The following is a 22971-nucleotide window of genomic DNA, read 5'->3' on the forward strand; positions in this document are numbered from 1 at the left end:
CTGCAGCCTGCAAAAAGGAGACCCCAAACACAGTAAGATAAGCAAAATGAGAAGACAGAAAAACACACAGCAGATGAAGGAGCAAGAGAAAAACCCACCAGACCTAACAAATGAAGAGGAAATAGGCAGTCTACCTGAAAAAGAATTCAGAGTAATGATAGTAAAGATGATTCAAAATCTTGAAAATACAATAGAGAAAATGCAAGAAACAGTTAACAAGGACCTAGAAGAAGTAAAGAGGAAACAAGTAACTATGAACAACACAATAAATGAAATTAAAAATACTCTACAAGAGATCAATAGCAGAATAACTGAGGCAGAAGAACGGGTAAGTGACCTGGAAGACAAAATAGTGGAAATAACTACTGCAGAGCAGAATAAAGAAAAAAGAATGAAAAGAACTGAGGACAGTGTCAGAGACCTCTGGGACAACGTTAAACACACCAACATTCAAATTATAGGGGTCCCAGAAGAAGAAGAGAAAAAGAAAGGGACTGAGAAAATATTTGAAGAGATTATACTTGAAAACTTCCCTAATATGGGAAAGGAAATAGTTAATCAAGTCCAGGAACAACAGAGAGGCCCATACAGGATAAATCCAAGGAGAAACATGCCAAGACACAGATTAATCAAACTGTCAAAAATTAAACACAAAGAAAACATATTAAAAGCAGCAAGGGAAAAACAACAAATAACACACAAGGGAATCCCCATAAGGTTAACAGCTGATCTTTCAGCAGAAACTCTGCAAGCCAGGAGAGATTGGCAGGACATATTTAAAGTGATGAAGGCGAAAAACCTACAAGCAAGATTACTCTACCCAGCAAGGATCTCATTCAGATTTGATGGAGAAATTAAAACCTTTACAGACAAGCAAAAGCTGAGAGAGTTCAGCACCACCAAACCAGCTTTATAGCAAATGCTAAAGGAACTTCTCTAGGCAAGAAACACAAGAGAAGGAAAAGACCTACAATAACAAACCCAAAACAATTAAGAAAATGGGAATAGGAACATACATATCGATAACTACCTTAAATGTAAATGGATTAAATGCTCCCACCAAAAGACACAGACTGGCTGAATGGATACAAAAACAAGACCCATATATATGCTGTCTACAAGAGACCCACTTCAGACCTAGGGATACATACAGACTGAAAGTGAGGGGATGGAAAAAGATATTCCATGCAAATGGAAACCAGAGGAAAGCTGGAGTAGCAATTCTCATATCAGACAAAATAGACTTCAAAATAAAGACTATTACAAGAGACAAAGAAGGACACTACATAATTATCAAGGGATCGATCCAAGAAGAAGATATAACAATTGTAAATATTTATGCACCCAACATAGGAGCACCTCAATACATAAGGCAAATATTAACAGCCATAAAAGGGGAAATCGACAGTAACACAATCATAGAATGGGACTTTAACACCCCACTTTCACCAACAGACAGATCATCCAAAATGAAAATAAATAAGGAAACACAAGCTTTAAATGATACATTAAACAAGATGGACTTCACTGATATTTATAGGACATTCCATCCAAAAACAACAGAATATACATTTTTCTCAAGTGCTCATGGAACATTCTCCAGGATAGATCATATCTTGGGTCACAAATCAAGCCTTGGTAAATTCAAGAAAACTGAAATTGTATCAAGTATCTTTTCCGACCACAATGCTATGAGACTAGATATCAATTACAGGAAAACAGCTGTAAAAAATACAAACACATGGAGGCTAAACAATGCACTACTTAATAACGAAGTGATCACTGAAGAAATCAAAGAGGAAATCAAAAAATACCTAGAAACAAGTGACAATGGAGATACAACAACCCAAAACCTATGGGATGCAGCAAAAGTAGTTCTAAGATGGAAGTCTATAGCAATACAATCCTACCTTAAGAAACAAGAAACACCCCAAATAAACAACCTAACCTTGCACCTAAAGCAATTAGAGAAAGGAGAACAAAAAAACCCAAAGTTAGCAGAAGGAAAGAAATCATAAAGATCAGATCAGAAATAAATGAAGAAGAAATGAAGGAAACGATAGCAAAGATTAATAAAACTAAAAGCTGGTTCTTTGAGAAGATAAACAAACTTGATAAACCATTAGCCAGACTCATCAAGTAAAAAAGCGAGAAGACTCAAATCAACAGAATTAGAAATGAAAAAGGAGAAGTAACAACTGACACTGCAGAAATACAAAAGATCATGAGAGATTACTACAAGCAACTCTATGCCAATAAAATGGACAACCTGGAAGAAACAAATTGGACAAATTGGACAAATTGGACAAACAAAATGGACAAATTCTTAGAAATGCACAACCTGCCAAGACTGAATCAGGAGGAAATAGAAAATATGAACAGACCAATCACAAGCACTGAAATTGAAACTGTGTTTAAAAATCTTCCAACAACCAAAAGCCCAGGACCAGATGGCTTGACAGGCGAATTCTATCAAACATTTAGAGAAGAGCTAACACCTATCCTTCTCAAACTCTTCCAAAATATAGCAGAGGGAGGAACACTCCCCAACTCATTCTACCAGGCCACCATCATCCTGATACCAAAACCAGACAAGGATGTCACAAAGAGAGAAAACTACAGGCCAATATCACTGATGAACATAGATGCAAAAATCCTCAACAAAATACTAGCAAACAGAATCCAACAGCACATTAAAAGGATCATACACCATGATCAAGTGGGGTTTATTCCAGGAATGCAAGGATTCTTCAATATACGCATATCAATCAACGTGATACACCATATTAACAAACTGAAGGAGAAAAACCATATGATCATCTCAATAGATGCAGAGAAAGCATTCAACAAAATTCAACACCCATTTATGATAAAAACCCTCCAGAAAGTAGGCATAGAGCAAACTTTCCTCAACATAATAAAGGCCATATATGACAAACCCACAGCCAATATCGTCCTCAATGGTGAAAAACTGAAAGCATTTCCACTAAGATCAGGAACAAGACAAGGTTGCCCACTCTCACCACTCCTATTCAACATAGTTTTGGAAGTTTTAGCCACATCAATCAGAGAAGAAAAGGAAATAAAAGGAATCCAAATCGGAAAAGAAGAAGTAAAGCTGTCACTATTTGCAGATGACATGATACTATACATAGAGAATCCTAAAGATGCTACCAGAAAACTACTAGAGCTAATCAATGTATTTGGTAAAGTAGCAGGATACAAAATTAATGCACAGAAATCTCTGGCATTGTTATACACTAATGATGAAAAATCTCAAAGTGAAATTAAGAAAACACTCCCATTTACCACTGCAACAAAAAGAATAAAATATCTAGGAATAAACCTACCTAAGGAGACAAAAGAGCTGTATGCAGAAAATTATAAGACACTGATGAAAGAAATTAAAGATGATACAAATAGATGGAGAGATATACCATGTTCTTGGATTGGAAGAATCAACATTGTGAAAATGACTCTACTACCCAAAGCAATCTACAGATTCCATGCAATCCCTATCAAACTACCACTGGCATTTTTCACAGAAATAGAACAAAAAATTTCACAATTTGTATGGAAACACAAAAGACCCCGAATAGCCAAAGCAATCTTCAGAATGAAAAATGGAGCTGGAGGAATCAGGCTCCCTGACTTCAGACTATACTACAAAGTTACAGTAATCAAGACAGTATGGTACTGGCACAAAAACAGAAATATAGATCAATGGAACAGGATAGAAAGCCCAGAGATATACCCACACACATATGGTCACCTTGTCTTTGATAAAGGAGGCTGGAATGTACAGTGGAGAAAGGACAGACTCTTTAATAAGTGGTGCTGGAAAGACTGGACAGATACATGTAAAAGTATGAGATTAGAACACTCCCTAACACCATACACAAAAATAAGCTCAAAAATGGATTGAAGACTTAAATGTAAGGCCAGAAACTATCAAACTCTTAGAGGAAAACACAGCCAGAACACTCTATGACATAAACCACAGCAAGATCCTTTTTGACCTATGTCCTAGAGAAATGGAAATAAAAACAAAAATAAACAAATGGGACCTAATGAAACTTAAAAGCTTTTGCACAGCAAAGGAAACCATAAACAAGACCAAAAGACAACCCTCAGAATGGGAGAAAATATTTGCAAATGAAGCAACTGACAAAGGATTAATATCCAAAATTTATAAGCAGCTCATGCAGCTCAATAACAAAAAAACAAACAACCCAATCCAAAAATGGGCAGAGACCTAAATAGACATTTCTCCAAAGAAGATATACAGATTGCCAACAAACACATAAAAGAATGCTCCACGTAATTAATCATTAGAGAAATGCAAATCAAAACTACAATGAGATATCATCTCACATGGGTCAGAATGGCCATCATCAAAAAATCTACAAACAATAAATGGTAGAGAGAGTGTGGAGGAAAGGGAATACTCTTGCACTGCTGGTGGGAATGTGAATTGGTACAGCCACTATGGAGAACAGTATGGAGGTTCCTTAAAAAACTACAAATAGAACTACCATATGACCCAGCAATCCCACTACTGGGCATATATCCTGAGAAAACCATAATTCAAAAAGAGTCATGTACCAAAATGTTTATTGCAGCTCTATTTACAATAGCCAGGACATGGAAGCATCCATCATCGGATGAATGGGTAAAGAAGATGTGGCACATATATACAATGGAGTATTACTCAGCCATAAAAAGAAGTGGAATTGAGTTATTTGTAGTGAGGTGGATGCACCTAGAGTCTGTCATACAGAGTGAAGTAAGTCAGAAAGAGAAAGACAAATACCGTATGCTAACACATATATATGGAATCTAAGAAGAAAAAATTGTCATGAAGAACCTAGGGGTAAGACGGGAATAAAGACACAGACCTACTAGAGAATGTACCTGAGGATATGGGGAGGGGGAAGGGTAAGCTGTGACAAAGCGAGAGAGTGGCATGGACATATACACTACCAAACGTAAAACAGATAGCTAGTGGGAAGCAGCCACATAGCACAGGGAGATCAGCTCAGTGCTTTGTGACCACCTAGAGGGGTGGGACAGGCAGGGTGGGAGGGAGGGAGACTCAAGAGGGAAGAGATATGGGAACATATGTATATGTATAACTGATTCACTTTGTTATAAAGCAGAAACTAACACACCATTTTAAAGCAATTACACTCCAATAAAGATGTAAAAAATAAATAAAGGTGACAACAGATATAAGCTCAATTATTCCAGAAGCTCTACAAACTCCAAGCATGATAAATATAAATACAAAGAAAACCATGCCTAAACCAACCACAGAAATACTGATGATAGCCTGAAACATAGAGAAAAACTTAAAAGCATACAGAGGAGGGAAAAACAGCTCACCTTTAAAGAAGCAATGATACAGTGAGACTGACAGCTTTGAATTGTCCAGGAAGTGATAAAAGTAATAATTTATAATAAATAAATGAATAACTTATTACTACCTATTCAGTAGAATAGTAGGGTCAAAAACCTTGACTCAAGAGAGTTCAAGAGAATGTTGAGTGAGAAAATGGAGACAGTAAGTATAAATAACTTTTTTTGAGTTTTGTAGTACAGGCGAAAAGAGAAAGAAGAAAGCAAAATGAACAGAGAAGGTTTTTAAGATGGATGATAGTATGGTTTTATGCTGATGGGAATGATCCATAGGAAGTGAAATTGCATATGTAGGGAAACAGGGAATAACCAAAGAAGCTAAAGCTGCGAGTGACAGGAACTGAGTTTCAGTGTACACGAATGAACCACCCAGCTCAAACTATTAGGCAAACAAAGACTGCTCTCTTCCACTCTAATACTCTGTGCTATGAAGTTAACCCAAATTTCCCTCTCCAAAACTTGACTATTTATATTTTTAAAATAAATACCTGCCTCCACATTCCTTCATTCCTCTGACCTTACCCTGGATATCCACATGGCATCTACTTACCTGACTCATAAGCTTTCACTGAGACTCATTAGTCCGTGACCAATGTTCCAGCTCCATTCTGTGCAAAATACTTGAATGATCTCTTTTCTATTCCCATACTTTCCAATCAGTGTAACATCATAAAATCTCCTTTTGCTTAAAGACATCGCCCAATGATTATATAACTTAGGTTGGCATCTATCATTTAGGTTATCTAAGCATTGTTTTAACAAAAATGTATCACTATTCCTTTCAGGCCAGATGAATACATTTAAATAGGTGGTCTACTTTTCATCTCTTTTTCAGATAATTCTCTTATGCAATCACAGAAAATTATATAGGTAGATATACATACATATATATATATATATATATCTCAGATCATAAAATCCACTATTCTTTACTTTATAACTCAAGAGTCTTCATAAAGTAATGAGTTTCTCGGAACTAAAATGACCACAAGAGAGCAACAATGTAGTACTGCTAGACCAGAAAATTGGAAACCTAATATTGTCTTCTTCCATAAACATTTCAGTTCTACCACAAATTTTGTAGTTAGTTCTTTTATACTTAGTACACATACACATATTCAAAGAAAAAGCCACCAGCTCAACACTGTCTTCATTCTTAATTCCAATACTTCATAAGGAAAAACATTATAACACTCATCTTACAACACATGACTGAAAACCATTTTTCAGTTTAAAGCACAAGTGCCTTCTGCAGTATATGCTGAATGGACTCTTTTCAGTAAAAACTCATATATTATAATCAATTTTAATAATCCTATTCTTATAAAAATGTCAGTAGTAACTTAATGCAATTTTAAACATTTTAATTAAAGCATCAGGGTTTGAAATGCAATAAATGAGTCTGAGATACTTCAAAACATTATAGATGTCTATTTCAAACAGTATTTTCACACAGGTTCTTTTCTTCCAAGAGACTTAAACAAAATATATGTATTTTCATCCAAAGTCACAGTGTGCCACCTAGTGCCATAGGGAGATTTTACAGAGGTTTGTTCAAAAACTAAATGTTTCACCCAATCCAAAAATGGGCAGAGGACCTAAACAGACATTTCTCCAAAGAAGATATACAGATTGCCAACAAACACATGAAACGATGCTCAACATCATTAATCATTAGAGAAATGCAAATCAAAACTACAATGAGATATCTCACACCAGTCAGAATGGCCATCATCAAAAAATCTAGAAACAATAAATGCTGTAGAGGGTGTGGAGAAAAGGGAACACTCTTGCACTGCTGGTGGGAATGTGAATTGGTTCAGCCACTATGGAGAACAGTGTGGAGGTTCCTTAAAAAACTACAAATAGAACTACCATACGACCCAGCAATCCCACTACTGGGCATATACCCTGAGAAAACCATAATTCAAAAAGAGTCATGTACCAAAATGTTCATTGCAGCTCTATTTACAATAGCCAGGACATGGAAGCAACCTAAGTGTCCATCATCGGATGAATGGATAAAGAAGATGTGGCACATATATACAATGGAATATTACTCAGCCATAAAAAGGAACGAAACTGAGTTATTCGTAGTGAGGTGGATGGACCTAGAGACTGTCGTACAGAGTGAAGTAAGTCAGAAAGAGAAAAACATATACCGTATGCTAACACATATATATGGAATCTAAAAAAAAAAAAAAAGGAACAGAAAATGGTCAGAAGAACCTAGGGGCAAGATGGGACAAAAGATGCAGACCTACTAGAGAATGGACTTGAGGATACGGGGAGGGGGAAGGGTAAGCTGGGACAAAGTGAGAGAGTGGCATGGACATATATACACTGCCAAACGTAAAATAGATAGTTAGTGGGAAGCAGCCGCATAGCACAGAGAGATCAGCTCAGTGCTTTGTGACCACCTAGAGGGGTGGGATAGGGAGGGTGGGAGGGAGGGAGATGCAAGAGGGAAGAGATATGGTGACATATGTATATGTATAACTGATTCACTCTGTTATAAAACAGAAACTGACACACCATTGTAAAGCAATTATACTCTAATGAAGATGTTAAAAAAAAAACTAAATGTTTCAATAAAAAGCATACACATCAGCCTTAAAGTTTTTATGTTTGACTCTTCACTATATAATCTAAGAAAGTAAGTGCTCAGAATGTTTACCAAGAAACATATATACCTCTTAGCAAGGCTCATCAAACAAAAGAAAAAAGAAGGCAAAAATAACCAATATCAAGAAAAAAAAAAAGGAACATCACTACAGATTCTAGAATCTCCAGAAGTCAAAAACATAAAAGGATGCTATAAATAGTATCAATAAATTTGAAAATGTTGATGAAATGCACAAAATCCTTGAAAAACACAACCAAACTTGGCATAAAAGGAAACGGGAAAATCTGAGTATTTATTAAAGAAATTTTTAAATTTTAAATACTAAAGAAATATTTACTGAAGAAGTTCCACAAAAGATAATCCAGGCTCAGATAGGTTTCACTGGTGAATTCTCTTAATCACTGAAGGAAAAATTGCACTAAATTCTTCCAGAGAATAAAAAAGAAGGATCAAATCTCAACTCATAGAGTCCCACGTGACACATTTAGGATATGACAACCTAAGAGGACAAGAGAAGTAAATTACCCGTTCAAATTCTTTCAAAAGTAACAATGTGAAAATTACATATACATACACACACACTCACACTTGCAAACTGAATCCAGGTAAAACATCACAATCAAGTTGATTTTATTTCAGGAAGCAAGGCTGATTTAACATTTTAAAATCAATGAATGTCATTTGCCATATTAACAAAATAAAGGAGAAAAGTTTGATGCTCACTTCAGCAGATGAAAAAAGCATGTGATAAAACTGGACAATCATCCATGATAAAAATTCTTCACAAACTATAACAAACAGCGTATTTAATGATAAAATCTTGAAAGAGACAGGATGCCTACCATCACCACTTCCATGAATCACTGTACTGAAGTTCCTAGCCCATGTAATAAGGTGAGAAAAAGAATGAGAAGGAAAATATAAGGTGAACCTGGAACAGCTTGTTACACTAGAAAGTATAGAAGGACTCAGAGAATAATAGGAGCATATGAAAAGACACAAGAGCCAGTTTGAAGGAGTTTCTACCAGCTAAATCAGGGACAATCTGAGCATCAAAATAAATGGTAGTAATAAATTATAACAGTAAATAAATAAAAAATCCAGAAAGCCTGAAAGACAGGCGCACAGATAATTGGGAAGAAAGCAAATATTTATTATCTACTTTAATTAATATTTATTATCATCAGTGGATACTAAAACTAATGGGTAGACAGTTTGATGAGTTGCAGGGTATTTACATAGCATCAAAGTATCTCTTGACAAATTAATTTCAAAAGAGAAAGCAAACTTTAAATAGAAGAACCTGACAATACCCTATATTAACCAAGTGATCAGAGTCAACATGATCAATAGTAGGACAAACTGACATCATATGCTTCATGATGTGATATACTGACAAGGACACATCATCATTCATGTGCTATTCTGCCAAAAATACAAAATCTGACTCTAATAATAAGGAAACATGACCAGAATCAAGTGACGTTCTTCAAAATAACTGTCCTGTACCCTTCGAAAATGGCAAAGTCAAAAGAGGCAAAGAAAGTCTCAGGAATTATTCCAGGTTAAAGGAGACCAAAGAGACATGATAACTAAATGGATCAAGAAAAAAAATAGCTACAAGAGATATTACTGAGATAATGACAAACTTTGACTACATTGTGGCTTATATAATAGTATTATATGAATGTTAAATTTCTAGATTTTGATAATTGAATTGTGGTCATGTAAGAGAATGTCCTTGCTCTTACGAAACATACACTGAATATCTAGGGATAAAAGAGTATGCTAGCTTCAAATTGAGGCAGGAGATAGGTGGACCCCAGGCTGAGCACCTGGAATCTGTCCCCTGTGGACAGATACTCCAAGAGAAAGATAATGGCAGGAGCAAGGAGGAGCTGAGTCTTGCTTGGATGAAAGATAAAGAGACCACATATTTCTCATTTTTAAGGACTAGGAGACCTCTCCAACTACACGTGTGCAGAAAGGCTCCTCTGGGGTCAAAAGGGGAGGGGGCGCCACCCCATAAGAGGTGGTGTCAACCTCCCCAGAGGCCTCTACACTGGAATCCATCTTGGCAAAAAGATGCACACACATTTCAGGGTGGGCCCTAGGACAGGTCCCCTGTGGGAAAGAAATGAGATAATTGGCCAAAGGTAAACAAAGACCAGGAAGAAGTGCCCTATGTAAGTGATTTGAATCACCTCTCTGGTGCACTCCTCCTCATTAGGGAGGACACCCACATCCTTTCTCTACAGGTGTGTATCTCTGTCTTGCTTCTATCTTAAATAAACTGTTTCTCTGTGCTCTCCCACTTGTGCTGTGTCTCTAGTAATAAACTTTGTTCCTGTTTTTACAGTTTTTGCCTCCTTGAGAAATTTATTTTTCAGTGAGGGGCAAGAGCCAGGGCAACTTTGCTTCTAGCCTCTAGCCCCTGGTGGTCAAGTGGTTAGGATTCCTGGTTTTCACCCAGGCTACCCAGGTTCACTTTCTGAGCAGGGAACTAGGATCTCTCTTCAGGACCACTCACTGCTGTCTCCTTGAGATCAAAATATTTTCAAATGGTTCATGGAAGAGTAATATATTTATGCACATAACATGCATATACTATATGCATGTTTGTGCAAATATATGTGTGTGCAAATACGTGTACATGTCTATAGGTACATATGTATATGTGTTTGTATGTTTACATGATCTTTTTTTTCTGGCTCTGCCGCATAGCATGTGGGATTCTACTTCCCCAACCAGGGATCGAACCTAGGGCCCCTGCAGTGGAAGTGCAGAGTCCTAACCACTGGACCACCAGGGAACTCCCTATGTGTAATTTTAGATACACATATTGTGTATATATACATTTATACACATCTGCATGTTTTATATACACACACATACATATAGAAAAAGAGAAAGAGAATATGAGAAAAGAGACAAAATTAGCAATTGGTAAAGTTAGTTAAAGAATATATGAGAATTCCTTGTACTCCTCTTGCAACCTTTCTTAAATTTGAAATTATAGCAAAATAAAAGGTGCTAAAAATAATGATAATAAAGGATGATATTTTCATGAACTTCAGGTAAAGAAAAAAGTCTTAATCGAGACACAAAAAGCACTAATCATAAAGGAAAAAACTAATAAACTGAACTTCACTGAAATTAAGAACAGCTTCTACTAAAAAGACATCATTAAAAGAATGAAAAAGCAAGCCACAAAGAAGATATATGCATAAAAGAAACAAAGGTATTGTACCCAGGATAGATAGAGAACTCCTTAAATCAATTAGAAAAAGAAAGACAACCCAACAGGAAAATAGGCACTTCACAAAAGATACAAAAATAACCAATTACCATATAAAAAGCTACTCAAAAGCAGGCACCGGAAATACTAAATTTTTTTTTTAAATAAATGACTATACTGTATGGTGGTGAGGAGTTGGGGCAACTGCTTACACTGCTGACAGGAAGCTAAACTGGTACAACCACTTTGGAAATCTGGCATTATCTACCAAAGCACAAACCAGCCTCTGTTTATCTCTCTAGCCTCATCTTCCATTACTCTTTTCTTTTCTTTTCTTTTCTTTTTGATAAATTGAGTCTCAGAAATTTTATTTTATTTATTAATTTTTTTAATTTTATTTTTGGCTGCATCAGGTCTTTGTTGCTGCACATGGGCTTTCTCTAGTTGTGGCAAGTGGGGGCTGCTCTTTGTTGAGGTGCACAGGCTTCTCATTGACTTGTTGCACAGCATGGACTCTAGATGTGTGGGCTTCAGTAGTTGCAGCACACGGTGCTCAGCAGTTGTGGCACATGGGCCCTAGGGCACATGGACTTCAGTAGTTGTGGAGCACGGGCTCAGCAGCTGTGGCTCACAGGCTCTAGAGAGCAGGCTCAGTAGTTGTGGTGGATTCTTAACCACTGTGCCACCAGGGAAGTCCCTCCATTACTCTTCTTGTCTGTCATGCTCCAACCCCACTGACTTCTATTCAGTTCCCTACAGCCACCAAGCTCCCTCCTAATTCAAGGCATTTATATAGAATTCTCTCTGCTATTTAGAATGTTCTGCCACTCTACAATGTACATTTTATTGGCTTCCTCCCCAGCATTCACTCCCTACATCTTTCCTAATAGTTCAATTTTGTTGAGGTCTCACGTGGTTCTAGAGAAGTAGACTTCATCCCTAACTCCAGGCAACCCATGACCTTGCCTAAGCCAATCAGCATATTCCACTCCTCCAGGCATAACAAGTGATTCTGGTGTAAGCATGTAACGTAAGGTGATCAATACACAGTGGACTTCAGATCTTCTCCTGAAATATTGGAGAAAAGACTCATTTTCCTACTGGCCATACATGAGGGAATACAAAGTTCTGAAAACTATCACTAACCAACTGGAGACCTTAAAGGGAGCAAACCTTAAGATTATGGCAACAAAACAGAAGGCAGAACCAAGGGAAGAAAAGCAATCAAATCCTTGGTGAAACTGTTGAGCTAATAGATCAAGTCTTATCTCTCCTTGCTACTGAAAGCATCCTAACTAAGACAGTGTTCCTCTTAGCCCAGCCAAGGCCTAATGATCTTTCAAGCCCCAACTTAATGGTACTTTCTCAGAATGAGGTATCTTCAACTCCCAGACTTGGCCACGACCCCTTTTATATACTCGAATCAACTTGTACACCTTTGTAGCACATCTCACAATTAAATTTTAAATTATATAATTATGTGTTTACCATCTATGCTCCCCATTAGACCGTAAGCTTCTGGAGGACTGGATTTTGTTCATCACTCTAGCTAGTGTGTGCTAGCACAGTGCCCAGCACATAAATACATCATGAATGATGAATAATTGGAATGATAAAGAAATCGTCAAGATAGCTAGTGGGAAGCAGCCGCATAGCACAGGGAGATCAGCTCGGTGCTTTGTGACCACCTAGAGGAGTGGGATAGGGAGGGTGGGAGGGAGGGAGACACAAGAGGGAAGAAATATGGGGACATGTGTATGTATAACTGATTCACTTTGTTATAAAGCAGAAACTAACACACCACTGTAAAGCAATTATACTCCAATAAAGATGTTTAAAAAAAAAGAAATCATCAATAAATAATTGACAAAATAAATATATCATGAATAAATGAACATCATTGGGAAATAAGGTGCTCAACATAAATCCACAAGTAAAGTTCTGCCCTGCTAAGCACAAATTCTTTTTGATTTTACCATTTTGGATGAAAATCTCTGAATTACAGCTCCCTGACTTCTGAAACAGAGACTACTGAAGCAACTTCCTCTTTTCTTGAAACTTTCAGGCTATCACTACAAACACCAACTTTTGTATGATATTGTAATATATAGCCTTCAGGAGCTATAGAAGGGCAGTGGATGACTGTCTTAAAATAAATGGGCCCAGGCCAAAGTGTTTTTAGACTTTTTGGGCTCTTTACTTCCTAATGATTTTGCAGAAAACAAAAACTTAATTCTTAATTATTTTGTCTTCTTCCCTATCAAGCTATCAGCTGTCAATTCTTATCTGTTAGAATTCTGGGAAATGTACTACTATGTTTCTGAATAAGAAACGCAAGAATTTTACAAGTACAGTGAATATATTTTCTGTATGTGAATTATCTGTTATGGATGATCACAGGCATATTTCATTTACTTTCAGGGTTTTGGCCACATTCTTCAGAGTCACAATAAGCAGTGCTTTACTATACCTTTCCCATTAAGCAGTTTAAAAACAACAGAGATCAAAAGGAAATACTATGCAGCTGTAATAAGGAATGAAGATCTCTAATGATCTAGGATATATTGCTAAGTGGGGGAAAAAAGTATTAGAATACGGTATCTTTGGATTTGAGAAAGAGAATGATAAATATATATAAATTATATACATACTTATATATTTTTCTTCTTTTTGAAAATATAAGCAATAAAGGATAAACCAAAAACTAGTCAAAATGATTACCCACAAGACCCATTAGGATAGCTACTACCAAAAAAAAATAATAATAACAAGGATGTGAACAAACTGGAACCCTTGCTCACTACTGGTTGGAATGTAAAATGGTATAGCTGCTGTGGAAAACAGTATGGAGGTTCCTCAAAAAATCTGATATGATCCAGGAATTCTACTTTGGGTATATAGCAAAAAGAATTAAAACTAGGGTCTCAAAGAAATATTTATACATCCATGTTCACAGCAGCATTTTCACAATAGTTAAAATGTGGGAGCAACCCTGTCCATAGACAAATGAATGGATAAGCAGAATGTAGTATATACATACAATGGAATATTATTCAGTCTTAAAAAGTAAATTCTGACATATGCTACTACCTTAGGATAGTATACTAAGTGAAATAAACTAGTCACAAAAAGACAAATACTGTATGATTCCACTTATATGAGGTACCTAGAGTAGTCATAATCATAGAGAGAGAAAGTAAAATGGTGGCTGCCAGGGGCTGGGGGAGGAAAGAAATAGGGAGTTATTGTTTAATTGGTATAGAGTTTCAGTTTTGCAAGATGAAAAGAGTTCTGAAGATGGACAGTGGTGATGGTCGCACAACTATATTAATGTACTTAATACCACTGAACTGAACACTTAAAAATGGTCGAGGGGCTTCCCTGGTGGCACACTGGTTAAGGATCTGCCTGCCAATGCAGGGGACACGGGTTCGAGCCCTGGGCCAGGAAGATCCTACATGCCGCAGAGTAACTAAGCCCATGCACCACAACTACTGAGCCTGTGCTCTAGAGCCTGCAAGCCACAACTACTGAAGCCCACATGCCACAACTACTGAAGCCCACGTGCCTAGAGTCCGTGCTCCACAACAAGAGAAGCCTGCGCACCACAACGCGGAGTAGCCCCCGCTCGCCGCAACTAGAGAAAGCCCACGAGCAGCAACGAAGACCCAATGCAGCCAAAATAAATAAATAAATTTTTTAAAATGGGTGAGATGGTAAATTTTCTGCATTTTACCACAATTTAAAACATGGAAAAGAAAAGATTGCCCACGAAGGAAAGAAGAGGAAGAAGAAAAGTCATACTTCTCTAAATGAATACTGTTTAATAGGAATTGTGAACCATGTAAACATTGCATATAATATTAAAACAAAGTAAAAAGAAAAAGAAAAATCAAAAAGAGGTTGAAAACAGTGGAATAATTTTTTCAGCATACTGAGAGAAAAATTAATCAATCTAGACTTCTATACTCAGCAGACCATCTTTCAAAATTAGGGCAGGAAAAAAAGATACCTTAGACAAACAAAAACAGAGCTTATTAGGACTTAAAAGGCCCTCACTATAAGAATTTCTCAGAATATTAAAGGCAGCAAGAAAACAATCCCAAATGACAGATTTAAAAAATTTAAAACTCAGCTTTTTTTATGTCTTTAAGATATAAAAGAAACTGGAGTGTGGAATGGGCAGGATGAGATAGGAAAGGAGAATATAGGTAGAAACAGTCCTGCCTTTATACCCAAAAGAGGAGGCTCCTGCCCTGAGCCCTACACTTTAGGAGATTACACCTATCAAAATACCAAAACATCAAAAATATCAAAACCCAAAGATAATAAGTAACTAATTCAGGGTACAGGAATTAATAGAGAGAGATTCACAAACTGAACTGAGACCTCCCCATCCTAAGAGAAGACAATGAAGAGAAGGAAGGAGGCAAAGCACAGCCTCTGTGCTGAGAAACCAAGGTAAAAACATCTAATTTTACTTAAGAATGGCCACCCCCAATCTCCCAAGGAATGTGTCTAGGCAGCCTGGATTCCCCCAGAAACTGCTTTCCCTCCTCCTCCTGGGTTTGAGTGGGATAGTTTAAGAAGATACTTAGAACTGCCTTAAATCTTGAGTTAGAAAAGTAGAATATGGGGAAGGAGAACCCATCTGCCCAGACTCTCTGGGGACTTTCACCACATCAGTCCCCATCTAAGATTCGGAGACCACCCTGGCCCAACTTCCACCCTGCCAACCCCAGGGAGTATATTGCTCCTTTAAGAGCTGGCTGGGCCCTGGGTAGGAAAGTAAGTCAGGCTGCTGACATAACCTGATTTATAACTTTTTAAGATTAAGACATATTGTTAAAAAAAAAAGCTGACTTCCATTTCTATTCTTGCCCTAGTTTGTACAAATGTTAGGAGTGAGAGTCTATGGCTCTCAAGTTGAACAGTACATTCACAGTCAGTTACTTTATTGTTGTGCTTTATAACAAATGTGTTCCATAGAGTGTCTTGAAGGTAACAAATATTACATCAAAAAAGAGAATGAATTAAAAATAGAAGGAAGGAAGGGAGGTAGAAGGAGGCTAAAAAAACTAAGGTTAATGCTTAAGGTAGCTTGATCACTTACCATCATTTTTCAATTCCCTTCTATGCCAAGAAGTTCATTTACCACACAAACCCATGGGGTGTGACTCCTATAATAAAAAATATATAGTACATACTCTTAGTCATAACATTGTCATAAAATCATATTTATTCATAAAAGATAAAAATCTCATCCCCGCAAGTTTCTCATTACATTAAACAACAAAAACATCACCCCTTTATATTCCGTTTAGATATACTATAGCATGTTTCAAACACTCTATGCTGAATAATACCTCAATATCTCCAAAAGAAATTAAATGGAAGAGAAAGAGTATTAATTACATAAATAGCCTATGACATTCCAATCCAAAGGCTTCAAGCTTTTTTTTTTACTAAACACACACACACACTTTATATCATGACTCAGTTCATACATACATGATTAACTGAAACAAAGTTTCATGAAGTAATATTTATCCCTATTGTGAGAGATGCACTCTGATTATTTCCTATTCTATTCTATTTCATTTTTTAAATACTGCTTTCACTGAATTGATTTATGACCCACTAATGAATCCCAACTCAGTATACAAAACACTGTGTAACCTCTCCTTAGGAACTTCCGAAAACTGAGATTTTATCATAATATCTCAATTACAGAACATCTAATTCTCTACGTACAACAGATCCTACTTTTCAGGGAACCTAGTTAATATTGGTCAACCCTTTATTCAAAGAAATCCAAAGCTAGGAAACTAGATAAAAAACAAGAGGACAGAGAAATTGTGAGAAAAAATGGCTTAACGCCGTAACAAAAGCTACTGAACAATGAAAAGCAAGCAACAGTTGGAACCCAACCTTCTGGGATGACAGTCTAGGTCATTTATCTTCATCAAGTGAATCTGCTCCTTTTAAAATGCAGCACTTCAAATGAAAACATATGCTCACACAATAACTTACATACAAGTATTCACAGCAACATTATTCCTAATAGCCAAAAAGTGGAAACAACCCAAATGTCCAAAAACTGTTGGATAAATAAAATGTACTATATCCATACAATGAAATCTTATTCGGCCACAAAATAGAATAAAGTACTTGTACATGCTACAACATAAAGGAATCTTGAAAACAAGATGCTAAGTGAAAGAAGCCAGTCATAAAAGACCACATATTACATAATTCCACTTATATGTAATGTCCAAAATGGGCAAATCAAGAGAGTCAGAAAAACAGATTACTGCTTGCCTAGGGCTAGAGAGTTGGAGGATGATGAGTTACTGCTAATGAGTACAGGGTTTCTTTTTGGGATGATGAAAATGTTCTAAAATTCAATATGGTGACAGTTGTACAACTCTGTGAATATACTAAGAACCACTTTTTAAATGGGTGAGTTGTAGGGTACATGGATTATATCCCAGTAAAAATGTTATACTTTTAAAAATATACTACCTCTGTTCACAACTTCTCCAATGCCTCTACATCTCACTCAGAGTAGAAGTCAAAATCCTCACAGTGGCCTACCACACCCTAAACCTTCTAACTCCCCATAAGTCTCTGACCATACCTCCTACTCCCCTCTTCTCTGGTGTTCATTCCACTTCAACCACACTGGCCTCCTTAAGTTCCCCAACATGCCAGCCACACTACTGCCTCAGGGCTTTACAATTTAAAGTCCCCATCTGGAACACTCAAGATTAACTCCATCTTTGCCCACATGTCACTTTCTCAGTGAGGCCTTCTGACACGCTCTTTTAAAAAGTGCAACCTGTTTATCCTGACTCCCACCACTGGCACTCCCTATCCCACTTCTTCTCTAGAGCACTCATTACTTTATATTATTTACTTACTTGGTGGACTGTCCCTCTTTCCCCACAAGAATGTAAACTGCATTATGTTCTTTTTTTTTTTTCCTATTACACCTCCCTCCCACCCCACCCTCACCCCACGCATCTAGGTCATCACAGAGCACCAAGCTGAGCTCCCTGTGTTATACAGCAGGTTCGCACTAGCTCTATTTTACATATGGTAGTGTACTTATGTCAAACCTAATCTCCCAATTTGTCCTACCCTCCCCTTCCCCTCCCTGTGTCCACATGTCCATTCTCTACGTCTACATCTCTACTCCTGTGCTGCAAATAGGTTCATCTGTACCATTTTTCTAGATTCCACAAATATGCATTAATATACAGTATTTGTTTTTCTCTTTCTGGCTTATTTCACTCTGTATGACAGACTCTAGGTCCATCCACATCTCCAAAAATGACCCAATTTCGTTCCTTTTTATGGCTGGCTGAGTAATATTCCACTGTATATATGTACCAAATCTTCTTTATCCATTCATCTGTTGATGGACATTTAGGTTGTTTCCATGTCCTGGCTAATGTAAATAGTGCTGCAATGAATATTGGGGTACATGCATCCTACTGAATTATGGTTTTCTCAGGGTATATGCCCCACAGTGGGATTGCTGGGTTGTACGGTAGTTCTATTTTTAGTTTTTTAAGGAACCTCCACACTGTTCTCCATCGTGGCTGTATCAATTTACATTCCCACCAACAGTGCAAAAGGGTTCCCTTTCCTCCACACCCTCTCCAGCATTTATTGTTTGTAGATTTTTTGATAATGGCCATTCTGAACAGTGTGATATGATACCTCACTGTAGTTTTGATTTGCATTTCTCTAATAATTAGTGATGTTGAGCAGCTTTTCATGTGCTTCTTGGCCATCTGTATGTCTTCTTTGGAGAAATGTCTGTTTAGGTCTTCTGCCTATTTTTGGATTCGGTTGTTTGTTTCTTTAATATTGAGCTGCATGAGCTGTCTATATATTTTGGAGATTAATCCTTTGTCCGTTGATTCATTTGCAAATATTTTCTCCCATTCTGAGGGTTGCCTTTTCGTCTTGTTTATGGTTTCCTTTGCTGTGCAAAAGCTTTGAAGTTTCATTAGGTCCCATTTGTTTATTTTTGTTTTTATTTCCATTACTCTAGGAGGTGGATCAAAAAAGATCTTGCTATGATTTATGTCAAAGAGTGTTCTTCCTATGTTTTCCTCTAAGAGTTTTATAGCGTCCAATTTTACATTTAGGTCTTTAATCCATTTGGAGCTTATTTTTGTGTATGGTGCTAAGAAGTGTTCTGATTTCATTCTTTTACATGTGGCTGTCCAGTTTTCCCAGCACCAGTTATGGAAGAGGCTGTCTTTTCTCCATTGTATGTTCTTGCCTCCTTTGTCATAAATTAGGTGACCATATGTGCGTGGGTTTATCTCTGGGCTTTCTATCCTGTACCATTGATCTATATTTCTGTTTTTGAGCCAGTACCATACTGTCTTGATTACTGTAGCTCTGTAGTATAATTTGAAGACAGGGAGCCTGATTCCACCAGCTCCATTTTCCTTTCTCAAGATTGCTTTGGCTATTCGGGATCTTTTGTGTTTCCATACAAATTGTAAAAAATTTTTCTGCTAATTCTGTGAAGAATGTCATTGGTAGCTTGATAGGGATTGCACTGAATATGTAGATTGCTTTGGGTAGTATAGTCATTTTCACAATATTGATTCTTCCAATCCAAGAAAGTGGTATATTTCTCCACCTTTTTATGTCAACTTTGATTTCTTTCATCAGTGTTTTATAGTTCTCTGAGTACAAGTCTTTTGCCTCCTTAGGTAGGTTTATTCCTAGGTATTTTACTCTTTTTGTTGCGATGGTAAATGGAATTGTTTCCTTAATTTATCTTTCTGATTTTTTGTTATTAGTGTATAGGAATGCAAGAGATTCCTGTGCATTAATTCTGTATCCTGCAACCTTACCAAATTCATTGATCAGCTCTAGTAGTTTTCTGGTGGCAACTTTAGAATTTTCTATGTATAGTATCATGTCATCTGCAAACAGTGACAGCTTTACTTATTCTTTTCCAATTTGTATTCCTTTTATTTCTTTTTCTGCTCTGATTGCTGTGGCTAGGACTTCCAAACTATGTTGAATAAGAGTGGCGAGCGGACATCCATGTCTTGTTCCTGATCTTAGTGGAAACGCTTTCAGTTTTTCACCATTGAGAATGATGTTTGCTGTGATTTTGTCATGGCCTTTATTATGTTGAGGTAGGTTCTCTCTATGCCCATTTTCTGGAGTGTTTTTATGATAAATGAGTGTTGAATTTTGTCAAAAGCTTTTTCTGCATCTATTGAGATGATCATATGGTTTTTATTCCTTAATTTGTTAATATGGTGTACCACATTGATTGATTTGTGTATACTGAAGAATCCTTGCATCCCTGGGATAAATCCCACTTGATCATGGTGTATGATCCTTTTGACATGCTATTGGATTCTGTTTGCTAGTATTTTGTTGAGGATTTCTGTATCTATGATCATCAGTGATATTGGTCTGTAATTTTATTTCTTTGTGATATCTTTGCCTGGTGTTGGTATCAGGGTGATGGTGGCCTCATAGAACAAATTTTGGGAGTGTTCCTCCCTCTGCTGTTTTTTGGAAAAATTTGAGGCTTGGTGTTAGCTATTCTCTACATGTTAGATAGAATTTGCCTGTGAAGCCATCTGGTCCTGGGCTTTTGTTTATTGGAAGATTTTCAATTACAGTTTCTATTTCATTACTTCTAATACGTCTGTCTATATCTTCTAATTCTTCCTGGTTCAGTCTTGGAAAACTCTACCTTTCCAAGAATTTGTCCATTTCTTTGTGCTTGTCCATTTTATTGGCATATAGTTGTTTGTGGTAATCTCTTCTAACCCTTTACATTTCTGCAGTGTCAGTTGTGATTTCTCCTTTATCATTTCTAATTTTATTGATTTGAGTCCTCTCCCTTTTTTTCTTGATCAGTCTTGCTAAAGTTTTATCAATTTTGTTTATCTTCTCAAACAACCAACTTTTAGTTTACTGATCTTTGCTACTGTTTTCTTTTTTTCTACTTATTTCTGCTCTGATCTTTATGATTTCTTTCCTCCTACTAACTTTGGGTTTTCTTTGTTCTTCTTTCTCTAATTGTTTAAGGTGTAATATTAGGTTGTTTATTTGAGATTTTTCTTGTTTCTTGAGGTAGGATTGTTTTGCTACATACTTCCCTCTTAGAACAGCTTTTGCTGCATCCCATAGGTTTTGGGTCATCGTGTTCTCATTGTCATTTGTTTCTAGGTATTTTTTGATTTCCTCTTTGATTTCTTCAGTGATCTCTTGGTTATTTAGTAGTGCACTGTTTAGCCTCCATGTATTTGTGTATTTTACCCTTTTTTTCCTGTAATTGATTTCTAATCTCATATCGTAGTCAGAAGAGATGCCTGATACAATTTCAATTTTCTTAAATTTTCTGAGGCTTGATTTGTGACCCAAGCTGTGATCTATCCTGTAGAATGTTCTGTGTGCACTTGAGAAGAACATGTATTCTGCCACTTTCAAGTAGAATGTCCTATAAATATCAATTAAATCTATGTGGTCTACTGTGTCATTTAAAGCTTGTGTTTCCTTATTTATTTTCTGTTTGGATGATCTGTCCATTGGTGTAAGTGAGGTGTTAAAGTCCCCTACCATTATTGCTACTGTCGAATTCCCCTTCTATGGCTGTTAGCATTTCTTATGTATTGAGATGCTCCTATGTTGGGTGCATATTTATAATTGTTATATCTTTTTCTTGGATTGATCCCTTGATTATTATGTAGTGTCCTTCCTTATCTCTTGTAACAGCCTTTATTTTAAGGTCTATTTTATCTGATACGAGTATTGCTACTCCAGCTTTCTTTGATTTCCATTTGAATGGAATATCTTTTTCCATCCCTTCACCTCAGTCTGGATGTGTCCCTAGGTCTGAAGTGGGTCTCCTGTACACAGCATATATATGGGTCTTGTTTTTGTATCCATTCAGCCAGTCTGTGTCTTTTGGTTGGAGCATTTAATCTATTTACATTCAAGGTTATTGTCTATACATATATTCTTATTACCATTTTCTTAATTGTTTTAGGTTTGTTTTTGCGGGTCTTTTTTCTTCTCTTGTGTTTCCCGCCTAGAGAAGTTCTTTTAGCATTTGTTGTAAAGCTGGTTTGGTGGTGCTGATTTCTCTTAGCTTTTGCTTGTCTATAAAGTTTTTGATTTCTCCATCAAATCTGAATGAGATCCTTGCTAGGTAATCTTGGTTGTAGGTTTTTCTCTTTCATCATTTTAAGTAGATCTGCCACTCCCTCCTGGCCTGCAGAGTTTCTCCTGAAAAATCAGCTGTTAACCTTATGGGGATTCCTTTGTATGTTATATTTTGATTTTCCCTTGCTGCTTTTAATATTTTTCCTTTGAACTTAATTTTTGTTAGTTTGATTAATATGTGTCTCGGTGGGTTTCTCCTAGGGTTTATCCTGTATGGGACTCTCTGTGCTTTCTGGACTTGGGTGATTATTTCCTTTCCCATTTTAAGTAACTTTTCCACAATAATCTCTTCAAATATTTTCTCAGAGCATTTCTTTTTCTTTTCTTTTTCTGGGAACCCTGTAATTTGAATGTTGGTGAGTTTAGTGTTGTCCCAGAGGTCTCTGAGATTTTCTTCAATTCACTTCATTCTTTTTTCTTTATTCTGCTCCTCGGCAATTATTTCCACCATTCTGTCTTCCAGCTC

General features: G+C 36.7%; 1 protein-coding gene across 4 annotated transcripts in view; it reads right to left on the reverse strand.

Annotated features, from left to right (window-relative positions):
- SCAPER (S-phase cyclin A associated protein in the ER) overlaps window positions 1–22971 on the reverse strand; it is a 495741-nt gene that overhangs the window by 444617 nt on the left and 28153 nt on the right. For all 4 annotated transcript variants that reach the window (XM_079912990.1, XM_079912987.1, XM_079912988.1 and 1 more), the window contains exon 2: window positions 16396–16462. In XM_079912990.1, the coding sequence (XP_079769116.1) occupies window positions 16396–16401 (6 nt within the window). In that variant the 5' untranslated portion in view covers window positions 16402–16462. The remainder of the gene's footprint in view (window positions 1–16395; window positions 16463–22971) is intronic.

The sequence above is a fragment of the Stenella coeruleoalba genome (assembly GCF_951394435.1).
Source record: "Stenella coeruleoalba genome assembly, chromosome: 2".
Taxonomy (NCBI): domain Eukaryota; kingdom Metazoa; phylum Chordata; class Mammalia; order Artiodactyla; family Delphinidae; genus Stenella; species Stenella coeruleoalba.